The sequence below is a fragment of the Prionailurus bengalensis genome, chromosome B3 (assembly GCF_016509475.1).
Source record: "Prionailurus bengalensis isolate Pbe53 chromosome B3, Fcat_Pben_1.1_paternal_pri, whole genome shotgun sequence".
Lineage (NCBI taxonomy): Eukaryota > Metazoa > Chordata > Mammalia > Carnivora > Felidae > Prionailurus > Prionailurus bengalensis.
The window spans coordinates 68,485,615-68,499,308 of record NC_057355.1 but is presented as its reverse complement, the minus strand read 5'-3'; the positions used below and the strand labels follow the sequence as shown (position 1 = coordinate 68,499,308).

Here is a 13,694-nt window from a genome sequence, read left to right as displayed (position 1 = left end):
AAATAGCAAAGAAAATGGCAGACAGTGTGTAACAAGAAGGGGCCTGGGAGTTGTAATTTGACCCAACTGTACCAGCCCACCTTGACTGCCTCGTCTCAGAGCTCTGGCATGCATAAAACTAGTGCTTGATTACACAGATCTGGACTTTTTCCTTTCTCAGGTTAACCTAGAACAACATTTATGTCCTTTAAGGCACTGACTATGTCTTCATTTTACAGATGAAGAAACTGAGGCGCAGGGTAGTGGACTGACATACAACAGTTAGGACTAGACCTCAGATCTCTCGGCTCAAACTCTGTCCAATCTCCTACAACAGTGGTTCTCAAACTTTAGCAGCCACCAGAATCACATGGAAGGCAGGTTAGAATACAGACTTCTGGGTCCTATCCCAGGGGTTTCTGACCCAGTCGGTCTGAGGTAAGGCCTGAAAATTTGCACTTCCAACAAGTTTCCAGGTAATGCTGATGCTGCTGGTCTGGGACCACACTTTAAGAACCACTGTACCATATCATATCTAATCAGTTTAACCAAATCCCCTGGAAGACTATAGCTCTTCAAATTCTGAACTGGTTTTTCCTTCTACCCATCCCAAACGCTATGAGCATGTAAAACGTGGCTAAAGTGATTGGCTTGGTACAATGATTCAGATTTTCCTGAGGTCATGGGCCAGTATTTCTACGTTGGCTAGGTTACATCCAGTGACTCTGGTTGTTGCAGAGGCTCTGTACCCCACAGAAATCAGACACCTACCCTAAATGAAAGGAGGAATATCTTTCAGGGAAAACCTCTTTCAGAGAAAGCCTGCATTGTGTTTAAGAAAATCTGAGGGGCCAGTGAGCAAGGCAATATGTCATGGTGGTTGAGCACACGGTCCTGAATCAGCTAGGCCTGGGTTTGAGTCTTGGCTCAGCTACTTGCTACATAGATAAGCTTGGACACGCTATGCTCTAAGATTCAGTTTCCATACATGCGAAGCAGGGATAATAAATACCCACTATTATTGTAGGCTTGGAGGAAAAGACTACTCTGGTGCTAGAAGTTAACACAAGCTCAACGAGAGCGTTATTTATTAGTGAAAACCAATTATAATCAGGATGCCATTTAACGAATTTTTTACTTTGTGGGAAGTGCTGCGCTGAGTGCTTAACGTGGATAATTTCATTTAATTCCCACACCAACCCCCATTTTGCAAATGAGGAAACCGAGGTGCAAAGTGGTTAGTTAACTCGTTCGAGGTCATGTATCTTGACCTTGGTTTTGAATTCAGTGTGTTTTTTTAATGTTTACGTATTTATTTTGAAAGAGAGCACAAAAACAGGGGGAAGGGCATAGAGAGAGGGAGAGAGAATTCTAGGCTCCATGCTATCAGTGCAGAGCTCAACATGGGGCTTGATCTCACGAACCTCAAGATGATGACCTGAGCAGGAAGCAAGAGTTGGATGCTTAACTTACTGAGCCACCCAGGTGCCTCCAGGTAGTCTGAGTTTAGAGCCACCACTCTTAATGACCCAGGTAAGCTGCTTGAAGCCTACCATAAGTGTAGCCTGCTTACATTCATGCTTTTTGGCATTAGGGAGTAGGAAAGTGGGAGGGACACATGAGTAGCAAAGAAAGTTTCAACCTTCTTTGTTAACCAACTTCTTATCGTCCTGGGCCCTGTCTCTCATGTCACCTCCTGACTCCAAACAAATATTTCGGGGTAGGTGCTGTTTGTGACATGGTTGAAACAATGATTGTCAAAGGAAGTAAGGAAAACAGATGGACATGGATAATCCACAAACTAGTAAGTTCCAAAGATAGTAAAAATGGGAAGCAACTATAGCATAGAAAAGGCAAAAAGAAGAAAATCTTTCACCATTGTTATTATAATAGTAGCAAATGCAGAAAAAAACGGATCAATTCCTAAAGAGGGAGAGAATGCAAAGCTTTGGCAAGAGAGTCTGATGTGGGTGTATCTGACCACCAGAATGCACCAACGGTTTTAGAATAAATTTCTCTTTCCAATCTACTTATGAAGACATAGTGGGTCATTACAATCTACTTGCAAATACATAGGGGGTCATTAGAATAGAAATACTATTTCTCAGAATATTTGTAGCTGATGTTAGAATTTTTAATTTCCTCCCAAAGACTCTATCTACCAACCATGAGAACCCAAGGGCATGCCCGTTACCTGTTTTTCCAACGGGACAGGGATTTGGAGGGTCCGGGTAACCCTGGTCTTCACTAAAGTCCTTAGGAATGTTGTCGCCAGTCAACTCTGCCACAATGTTTGGGATGTTGCCAAAAGGACCCAAGTGCTGAAGACCTTCATGAGCTCCACCTGCCAGGGAATCAGAGTAGTTTACTTCAATGCAATTAAATTCATTTCAACTAATATTTACTCAGGCATACCATACAGGCAGAGCACTGTGATCCATGCTGTAGAGGGAGAGAACAGGAATCAAATAGCTCCTGCCCTTTAAGGCTTACAGCATTAGTTGTAGAAACAGACACCTGCTGCATGTGTATCATTTTTATACAAGGCACATGAGATACCATAAGAGAAGTGTTAATACAGGACTATGGGAGCATAGTTAAGGAAGAGTTTCATTTGGCTGATAGGATGGGGAGGGCTTCTTAAACCAGTTGGAACTTGGGTGACATTTGGTGACAGGGTAGGGGAAGAGAAAGGGAAAGAGAGGCAATTGCATCCAGGTATGAGAACAGGCTGAAAGACAACACATTTCCAAAAAAATAAAAATGATATGAAATAAATGAAATGAAATGAAATAAAGAAAAAAAAGTCACTGTCCTCCTGCCATTGTAGAACCATTTATTTTTTTTAAATTTTTTTTTGTAGAACCATTTAAAACTTGTTATATTTATTCCAATCCTTTCTCCTCTGCATATCTTTTTATATATAAGTGTGTATTCATTTTTCATTTAATATTAAAGCACTAGCATCATCCCATGTGGCTGCATGGTCTCTAGTCACATAATTATAAGTGGCTATGTTGTTTTTTATGCAGTGGCTCTACCACAACATATTAATCATTCCCCTGTTGTGGGAAATTCAGTATTTCCCAATTTACTCTTAGGAATTTAATTTTTTCCATATTTTGGATTAATTTTTCTCAGGATAGATTCCCAGAAGTCAAATTACTGGGTCAAAGGCTATAAATATTTTTATGGCCCCTTATATCATATTGCCAAGCTGTTTTCCAAAAAGGAGGTACCAATTTATAAAATAACATCAACAAAATATAAGAACACCATTTTTAACATCTCTACCAGCATTGAGTTTTATAAAAATAATTTTTGTTTTTCTTGCTAATTTAAAAGGTGTTTAGAAAAACCACTGTCTTATTTTGAATGTCTTTGATTGCCAGCTCAAATATATTTCCATGTGTTTATTTATGAGCTCTAATTTCTTCATGCAAGTTGTCTGTTAGTTCTTGGAATATTAATGTTTCTCTTATCAATTTGCATGAAAACGTTACATAATAAAGGTGACAAGACATTGGCTGTTACATTCCCTGCAGCACTTCCCCATTTTGTCTGACTTTGAATTCTGGTTATTACATATTGCAATATTTTGCAAACATAAGCTTTTAATATTTATGTCATCAGATTTACTGCTGTTATTCTCCTTTGTGATTTCTTCTTGACCTTTTAAATTTACAAAGTCGTTGTCCTTTCAGAAGTACTACCAAAATTTGGGTATTTTAGTTTTTCTAGTTTTTACATTAACTTTTTAGTCCTTACGTGTTTCATTGCCTATGAAATAAGTAACCAATTATCCCACCTGCATTTGTTAAATAATTCTGCCCTTCCTCACTTATTTCATTCTTTCAACAAATATTTAAGTGCCTCCTTCATAGCAAACCTTCTCTGAGCACCAAGGCACAGCAGTAAATAAAAACAACTTAGACTGTCTAATTTGCTTTACTTATACATAACGTATGCCAATTTTGAGACTCTTTATCTTCTTGTAGACTTAATATCCTATAAGGTTCAGGAAGCTTACTTTACCAGCACTAAAGCAGACTTTTCTTGGAATGAATTCCTATTTAGTAATTTTATTGGGACATAGCTCTCTTAATGACTTGTACATCCTATACATGAAGAGCCAAAAGGTGCCTTGGTTGGTGTGCATGAATTTAGTACCAAAATCAGGCTACAAGAGTCACACTTGTACCTCCAGAGAGGACAGTCTTGCCAATAGGTTATATTGTTTCAGTCCAGTTGGATGAGGCACCCTTTTCCCCTGGAGGAGCTGTGCCAAGGTTATTGCTTTGACACTTTTTTTTTTTTTTTTTTTTTTGCTTTTTTGACTGAACCAGCTCCCCTATGGAATGACACATTTTTTTCTTTGGAAATACTAATATATTCAGTACAATCATGGTTAGATCTTAGTGTCTTAGGAATCACACTGTCTTTGAAGTGACTTTGTATTACTCTGTCTTAATTCATTACGTCTGATTAAAGTTTATCCTTAAAAGGATAATTGTACCTCCTTTAATTTCAAATTCCTCTAGCCCCCAAATATAGATATCATCACATGGCTGGATTGTTTCATTTACATTTATATTACAATTCATTATTTTGTAATGAGAATGAGTAGCCTGCAAAATTTCCGCATTAAAAAAACATATATTTTTTAAAAATATCCATGTAAATATTTAAAATGAGATGTATTTTTATATCTATCATAATCTGATGGCTTAACCCATCCTACTCTGATGGTTATGTGTTAAAATCTACTATTACCAATAAATCTCTCAATCTCTTATTGCGGTTTTTGCTTAGCATTTTGAGGCTGTGTTAGTTGCCACATTCGAGAACATAAATTCTTATTTTAATTGTGTTATTAATTGGCTGTTAAGTAAAAAATTAATTCACAAATCATCTTTCTTCTATTATCATTGCCACTCTCATTCTGTTGTTTTGCTTGGTAAATCTTTGATCATCCTTTTATTTGTAACTTTATGTATCTTTCTGGTGGTTTTTCCAAGTCTTGTTGTGATGCCTGCCTTCAGAGACATTCTAGGGATTTATATTTATTATCCCACATTAACCCAAGACTTGCAAAAGGTCCAACGGACAGCACAGTACACTTGGTACTGATATATTTGAAGCTTTGTACGGTCTTGGCAATGGAGCCACCCTGTGCTCGCCATAGGGCATGCTTTCTGCTGTGTGAATACATGTCTCAACTTTTGAAAGCACCCTAGCCTTAAGTGCCAGGAATTATCCAACTTGGCTTAAGGGAGAATACATGTCTTCTTAATGCTCCATTAGTAATTAATGAAGGAAGCAAACACAGTTTCCTTTATGGAAGGCCTGCCAAGGCTCTGTTTACCTCTGTGCACCAGTGCCATTAAAATGAATGCAGCACTTGTTAGGAAGCAGATGTTCAGCACCAAGCAGATACATTATAACACAGGCTCTTTTAAAACTACATTTAATGACATCGAATCAAGAAACACTGAGGTAGGGACTGTGGGAGATACATGGAAGCAACAAATGCTATATTTTGCTCTCCAGGAGCTTAAATGTTATAGACAAGAAACCACAGATAGGAAATAATAAGAAAAATGATATAGTTGAGTTTGCAACCAAATGCTAGTTATCTGGTTCATTATGTTTAGATTATGTTAATTTATTTTACCTGAAACCAGGTCAATTAACACGTTATGATGCGATGGATGCTATTTCTTCCATCTGTCGTAGTTTCAACCAAACACATATATTTTTTTAAGTTTATGGGGGGGGGGGTGGGCAGAGAGAGAGGGAGAGAGAGAATTCCTCTCTCTGGAGAGGAGAGAGAGAGGTTCCATGCTGTCAGCACAGAGCCAGATTCAGGACTCAAACTCAAGAACTGTGAGATCATGACCTGAGCTGAAATCAAGAGTTAGATGCTTAACCGACGGAGCCACCCAGTTGCCCCCCAAACACATATTTCAAAATCATTAGTTAGTCAGTTTTAAGAATATGTATTGAGCACACACCACATATCAAGACTTGGACTAAAAGTGCTGGAAGGTCAGTGATGAACCAGGCAAATGTGGGTCCTGCTTTCACAGAGTTTACAGATGACAAAAGATACACAAAGAAGGACACCCTTGAAATGCAGGGTTGTAATGCACTCATAATGTAACTGGGATACAGCAAGATGTCACGCATATGACAAGAGAAACATCTAACCCACATGTAGGACACGGATGACTTTTTTGCAGGAAGGAACACACCACTGGTTATGTTAGGTGCTGTTGAACACGTAAATGTAAAAGACATGGTTCAAGCTCTCTAACTGGTTCTTCATTCTAGGTTCTTCAAGGCTACCACAATAAACAGTGATCTACAATAAGATACATCCCTTGACATAATTCATTATGGTATAAACTTCAAAAGAGGTGAAATTCAGGAAACAGGGAATCCGCCAGGAAAACATCCATGGAAGAGGTGGCCCTTGAGTTGATTCATGAAAGACAGGATCCATCCTTGCAGGTGGCAAAGGAAAGACCACAAATGACAACACAGAAATAGGTGCAAGCAAGGAATGTTTGAACATCCGTGATGAGCACTATTGGGGAAGGGAGGAGCTGGATGGGAGGGGAGAAGGCCGATGCCAAGCAGAAAAGTATGAATTAATACAGCAATAAATAGCAATGACACTTTCTAGGCAGGAGAGCGATGTAATAATTGGATGTCACATAGAATGTTAAGTTAGCATCAATTTAAAGCCCTCGCTCCCACCTAAAGGTCATATCAGAATCACACGAGTAATTTTTTAAAAATTCCAATGCCCCCTACGCCAGAACCACTGTATCCAAGTGTCTTTCTGAAGACCACACTATACAAAGGTAGACTGGAAGGAAGTTGAGACGCCCTGCTATAAGGCCATTGTTGAAACTCAGGGGTGAAGCGACGAGGACTAGGGTTAGGGTGGCCACAACATGAGTAGAAAAAAAGAAAGATTTCAAACAGTGCACAAGGGGAAGAGGAGTCAAGAGCCCATGAGGTTTCCAAAGTGTAGAGGCCCCCGATTGGAGAAAATAATGCCATCAGTAAAGACACGATCTTTCACTACAGCTTTAAATTTATTTCAGGCAATTAATTAATTCTATCCTGTGATGATACTTAATTTGTCTGTTTCCATCCTAGCACTCCACAAACGTCTCTAGAATAAAGAGAAAATATTTAATTCTTGCCAAATAGGTTTTCGGCTCAGTTTTGTTTATATAAACTTTGCTTCCTTTAATAAAATTGGTACCATGCAGCTGTTTATTCTCAAGCTCTAGGCCATCAGTAGATTTTCTTTGCATTGTTATGGCAGTAAAGTGTCAGTCAGCTGTACTGTTCAGGGGCAATGGAAGCAGAGAGTGGGGAAGAAGAAGAAGACCCAGGTTGGTCTGATCCGGGCCAAAGCTGTTAAGTCTCCTTCTTGGACTGTGCTGGAACTCTCCATAAAAATCTGTGGAGGCACTTTTCCACATCTTGGGGGATTTCTCTAACAGCTTTCAGCTCTTTTCTGCATCCCCTGCCTTGTGCCTGGTTTCTCCCTCCTCTGTACGTCGCTTTTAGACTGGCAATTCTCTTGTTTCATTCAGTTGGCTTATCTGGTCAACCTCATCTCTGCTTTCCCCCCATGGACTTGTGCAATGTCAACATGGCAGCTCTCAGCAAGACTCCCGAAGACCACCAGCTGGGCCCCGCACCTCCAATATTCGTTTATCCAGGAAAGGTACTAGCTTTCTTTCTGGTTAATTTAAAACAGCCCTCCAAACAGTCATGGGCTTTTTTTGTTGCATCAGTTGAGTTGTTGAGTTGTTTAGTTATAGCGTAAATCTCTGGTATCACACCTTACCTTGAGGTCATTTGACTTTCCTCAATGTCATGCATTAAACAAAACAAAACAAAACAAAACAAAAACCTGAGTGAAGTTTCCAATTATTGTGACATCTTACCTGTGTACCTCTTTCCTGGAGAATGTGGTTTTCCATATAGTATCCACATCACTGAAGCATCCCCTTGTTAACATCCAGATTCATTTATTTAACCATTTTAAAGGAAAATGTTCACTATGAATTTTAGGTAAAGACTTTAAACAGTGGCCTTGGAATGTGACTTTCCCTCCTCTTGATAGTTTGGGACCATCATTGTCAATATCAATGACTATATTGTGATGCAACAGAGTGTGTTCTCAGAGTAAGGAAGGGCGCACAGGGATATCACCCTACTACACGGTCCCAGCTGCTGTGGCTTTTACAGCTCTTCGTCTCCTCCCTCCTTTGTAAGCTGTTAATGCTAGTTGTCCCAGATCCTTTTCACAAGGAAGTATATACGTATATAAATAAAGAGCGGGCCTACATCCTGCAAATTCCCTTTTCTAATTTGCTTTACCGCACACGTAAATCACGTGTGGATCTTCTCAAAAAGCAGGTTCTGATGAACAAGGTAGGGTGGGGCCTGAGAGCATATTTCTAACAAGCTCCCGGGTAATGATGATGTTGTCAGTTCACACATGACACTTTCAGTGATGAGCGGCTAGAAAGAGAGCCAGACTTATTCGAATTATACATAAAATAAGATTAAATTATCTCTGATAGACAGTCACAGAAATTTGTGACATCCAGGGTGGCTGCTGTGAGGCATCTAAAGTCCACTTGAGATTTCAGATAAAAGAGCTGTGGCTACTGTTGACATCCTTTTATTGAAAGTTTTATTCTAATTATAGAGGCATTTGCTCACATTTCGTAAGGAAAGGATCCCACTGCACCCTTTCTCATTCAACGAATCCTGTGAAAATTAGAAGTCAATACTTTGGTCTTGAAGGGAAGTTCTCACAAGTGATGTCCTTCACAGAGCCTGATGCCCTCACACCAAAATCCAAGAGTCCCTCCTGGCTGGAACTGGTGGGCACAGTTTTGGTAAGTCAAGGTCAGACTTGAAGAAGATAAATGGGGTCCTACACCACTATTGCTTTTGGGTACCATTAGGGTTTCAATAGTTTCAAAGTACTTTTATATCCTCATTAAAAATGTTTCAGTGAGGTAAGACAAGAATTACTACTCATAACTGAGAAAGCGAGTCCTAGGAGACCGTTACGTGCCTGAAGTCACTCAGCAAGTTGGTGCTATTTGGAGACTGGGACCCCAGCACTGTTCCCACTCCACCGTGGCACCAGGGGAGCCCCTCAAAGGCCCTATGCAGCCATCCCATACCCTTTACAGGGGATTTTCATCTTCCCAAGATCAGCTCTAGCTCCAGAGAAGTAGTTGGGAGAATGACCTGTCAGAATAACAGGGGCCACTCTCATGTTTTCTGGCTCCCTCTGGGGCTCCAAAGGTTCAGAGACCAGGGGGTGTCATCTTCCCACCACAGCCGGGCCCCAGCAGAACGACTCCAGGATGGGGAGCCAACCGTGGTCCTCGCTCCTGTGGTTCGGAGGTGTCTGTGCCAGCCTTGTGCCAGGGGTTTAGGGCCTCGAGATGCAGCCCCTGCCCTGCGGACTCTGCCTCACAATTTGGTAACACCATGACAGACTCACAGCCGGCAGTGTCCCCTGCGGCCCCACCCGCCCACAGTGCCACACCAGGGCTGCCTGTGGACCCACACCAGCGGGCATCCGTGCTGGGCAATAAAGGAGACTTGTGGCCGGGCAGCCTGGTGCCAAGGAGCCTGTCAGCCACCTCATAAAAAGGCAGCTCCGTGAGCTGCATCTGGCAGGGAGTGGGCACGCTCTCCTGAATACCAGCCATTCAGCTGAAGGGACAGGAGCCAGCAGTTTTCACTTAGGTCACCACAAACAGCAGACGCTAAAAATACCCTGCGGTCTGGGCCTTCGTTCCTCCTGCGTGTCCCCATACATCATTTACAAAGCCACCACCAGTTTTTCTCTTGTCAATGGTCTGGGACACAGAAGCATTACATAGGTGATTCCAGTGAAAGCTGCCTGGCTTTGGTTTCCCCCCACACTCCTGATTGAGAGCGGGGCTGGAGGAAGGCAGAGTAAAATGGGGCACATGTGGAGTGGAACCTGGCTTCCGAGACCGCAGGGCAGGCATGCAAAGGGAGGACACGGGACACGGCCAGCGTGCAGCACCAAGGTGGCCACGAGGGGACAAAGAGAAGCCCGCATCCTCGGAGATCCTGAGGGCCACCCTGAGGAAGGGCCTGCAAGATTTGTTTCGTCCCCACATTTGAGGCAAATACATAATATCACTTCTCGAAGATGGGAGGACTAACTTGTCACTTCCCATATAATCCACACCTTGGCTTTCTCCTTAGTACAACATTCAAGTAGCTCTGCTACACCTGATTGCCTGCACGGCAGCAAAGAACACAGAAGCATGGAGAAAAGGGCTGGAGAAAGACACACAACTTAGCTCTTATTAATGGGGGGGGGGGGGATACCTGAAAAAACTGGTCACCTTCAGGGTGGGATTTTAAAATGTTAGATGTCTAACATTCACCTTTCTGCTTCCTACCGGCTAAATCATTTAAATGAGCCAAAAAGAACAGATGAAGAGTAATTTCTGTATGTGTGCTTCCTCAAAATGAACTCTGTTATATTAAGGCATTTTTACCTTGGTTCCTGGTAAGAAATGAGAGTGCCCCAAATCAAACATGTTTTTGAAAAGCAGCTAATTTTCATTTAGTGAGGACCCTCGGAAAGGACAGCACCTTTTATACCAAGAACCTTTTTTAGCTTCCTGTTGTTAGGAGTCTGGGTTCAAGTCCACATTCTGTCACACATCTGAGACTACCCCAATCTCTCTGGATCTTAAGTCCCTTCTTTTGAACTTGGGGATAGTATGCTTGTGGGGATCAAATAAGAGATTATATGCAAAATGCTTAGCTCGCTGCCTGTAGTAAGCACTCAATAAATGTTGGCCGCTTTTATGATCCAATCAATACTTCCTAACAGCAGAATTAACAGAGCCCAAATTAACAATCCTATGATTTCTTCATTCTGATGATCACAGTTCTGTATCTGAGGCACTGAGCAACAGGGGCTCAAAACAGTTGAACTTTTTGTTAACAGCAATGCCTCCTCATCCACTTAAAACTAAGTGGGTAAGTTTTACTTAAAATTTAGCAACTAAGTTACTACCTGGACTCACCCTATTCATTTTCTTTTCAGAGCAGGCATCCTCCATTCTTTCCCAGGTGGCATAATCCCTTCTCAAGAATTGTCATGCAGTTATAGGGGATAAAACACGTCCACACAAACACATATCTGATGCCAGTGCCAGTTTGTGGAGGAGACCATGAGCACTGAGGGGACAGAGTAATACATGTGAGAGAATGAGGCGATGAACACAGACTCGTTTATACCGTCGGAGATGGGTGTTATGGCCTCAACTCTCCTCCTTGTTGGTAACGGAATTTAGTTGAAGCTGTTTAGAATGGTGAGGACTTATGTTGCAAAATCCACATTCTCTAAACCCATGACAAGTGACCCCAAAGCACACAGCATTTGGTAATTCAGAAAAACAAAGGAATGATTCTAGTTCTGCTGAATTGGCTTATTCACTGATTTGCCTCAGGGCAGGGGGCTGGTCCGGGCAGTTTGCTAGAACCATCCTAATGCTCCGAGCGCCAGCCTGGTCCCTCACAGGGACTTCCCCGAGTAGCCCGCATTATCATTGTGGTCAACATCATCATCATCATGATCGCACTTGACTGGCACCCTCCTAAAGGTGCAGGAGAGATCCGACCTGAGTTGAAACTGCTGTCAGAGAAGCAAAGTAAAATTCCTTGTTCAGATATTCTGTCTCGTAAGGCATTTGTTTTCATTCCTTTCTTTTCTTCTTCTGCTTCCGCCCTCATACTAGGATCTAAAAAAACTCAGGCTCCGCTGGGACCAAAGGCCACATTATCATCATCTTCTCAGAGACACGCAAACAGTGAAGGCAGCAACTCGGAGTCGAAGCGTACCGCATCTGTGGGTTTCACATCTACATATGCTCCCAATTTAGGATCACAAGCAGAGTTGTTTATTCTAGAAAAGCTTTTTAGTTCACTTTTAAGGTATTTTGCTTAGGCACCGCTGGCTTTTCAAAAGAAGAAAATGTGTATTTTTTTCCAAAGTGGTGTTTGTTTTGGCTGTTTGCTCATTTGCTAAAGTTCAAATTTTATTCTGTGAATTTAACTAATTCTGCAGCCACCACAAGCTCCACCCCTCCCACCCCCCACACCTTGGCACAAAACCCCAAATTAGAATAAAATACATTAATTTGAAAATGAGGCACTTTGAGGATAGCTGTGAATTTTGTAGGTTTTTGAAAAAGCCACTTTAATAGGTAATTTGCAGTAGCACTTTTAATCCCTTCATATAACTTTATTTGCTGCCTGGAGTGAAGTCTCTCTTTGGCAATTTGTATGGAGGCCAAGTATGTTTTTGTACTGAGGTTCAGACCCATTTGGGATCCTTTAAAACCTTTATTCTATGATTCTTGCTGAAATTATATGACTTAACTGGGCGTCAGAGTGGAGCTTAAATCGAGGTATCAATTACTGTTGAAAAAATAATGTGACATAGACGAAAAATTGTGGTAGGGGTTGAGATTGGGTCAGGACATGGAGAAAAATGTAAAGAAGTCAAGACATAAACTCAGGCCCTTTAGCACCTGGTCCTATCTAGACTGCTGCTGGCTCCAGTTATTTAAAGCTCCCAACTTCATCTTCCCTTCTGAGCTCCCCTTGATGGATGATGCCCTTTGTCCAGAGCCGCGCCCCACATCTCTGTTCTCAAAGATGTGACAAGTCCGTGTGTCACTCCTCTAGGTAAGGTTCTCCACTAAAGATAATGAGTACTAACTACCACGTGCTACTTTGCTCCTGTGTGACATGTTTGCACCTCAGAGAATTTCTGGGGTAATCGCTGTAACTTAAAGTGGTGACTTCCCTCCCAGGAGTCCCCAGCCCCCTGATGTGCCACCTAAAGAGACAAGTGGGACAGTACAGGTTCTTGGGTGAGGAAAAGGACAGTGGCAGTGCCAGTCCTGGAAGGCAGGCAGAAATCAACTCAAGTAGGACATCAGGGGCCAGACCAGAGCCAAGTAAATGGCTAGGAGGTTTATAATTAGTGATGGGTGTGCAAGGAGATAGTGTCCAACACAAAGAGAAAAGATAAAGGAGGTCCACGGAAGCCTGGGACACAGGGAAGCAAGGAAAGGGAGAGCCAACAGACGATGTCAACACCAAGACATATGACAGCCTAAGTGATCTTCTGTCCCATACTCAAAGCTTTTTTTTTTTTAAGTTTACTTATTTATTCTGAGAGAGAGAGAGAGAGAGAGAGAGAGAGAGAGAGAATCCTAAGCAGACTCAGTGCTGTCAGCGCAGAGCCTATGTGGGGCTTGAACTCACGAACTGTGAGATCATGTCTGAGCCGAAACCAAGAGTGGGACACTTAACTGACTGAGCCATCCAGGTGGGCCCAGACTCAAAGCTCTTTGATGGTTTCATTTGAGGATGGACTTCTCCACGGCCTGGACTTTACAGGGAAGCACATCACTGGGAACACATGGCTGAGAAGGGGGTGTGGATAAAGGGTAGCAGAGACCGAGATGGGCCCGCTCTGGACGGGATGGAGATGGAGGTAGGGGAGCCGGGCAGAGCCCTTTTCTATCAGCTGACTTGGTCTCAAGAGTCTCCTTTCTGAGGTCTGTGTTGGCCGGGGAAGCAGCACTCTGGCCTGG

At 42.2% G+C, this 13,694-nt stretch overlaps 1 protein-coding gene across 2 annotated transcripts in view; it reads right to left on the bottom strand.

Moving 5' to 3' along the window:
* LOC122468825 (neuroendocrine protein 7B2) overlaps window positions 1-13,694 on the bottom strand; it is a 59,839-nt gene that overhangs the window by 13,888 nt on the left and 32,257 nt on the right. For both annotated transcript variants that reach the window (XM_043555722.1, XM_043555723.1), the window contains exon 3: window positions 2,174-2,323. In XM_043555722.1, coding sequence (XP_043411657.1) covers window positions 2,174-2,323 — 150 coding nt within the window. The remainder of the gene's footprint in view (window positions 1-2,173; window positions 2,324-13,694) is intronic.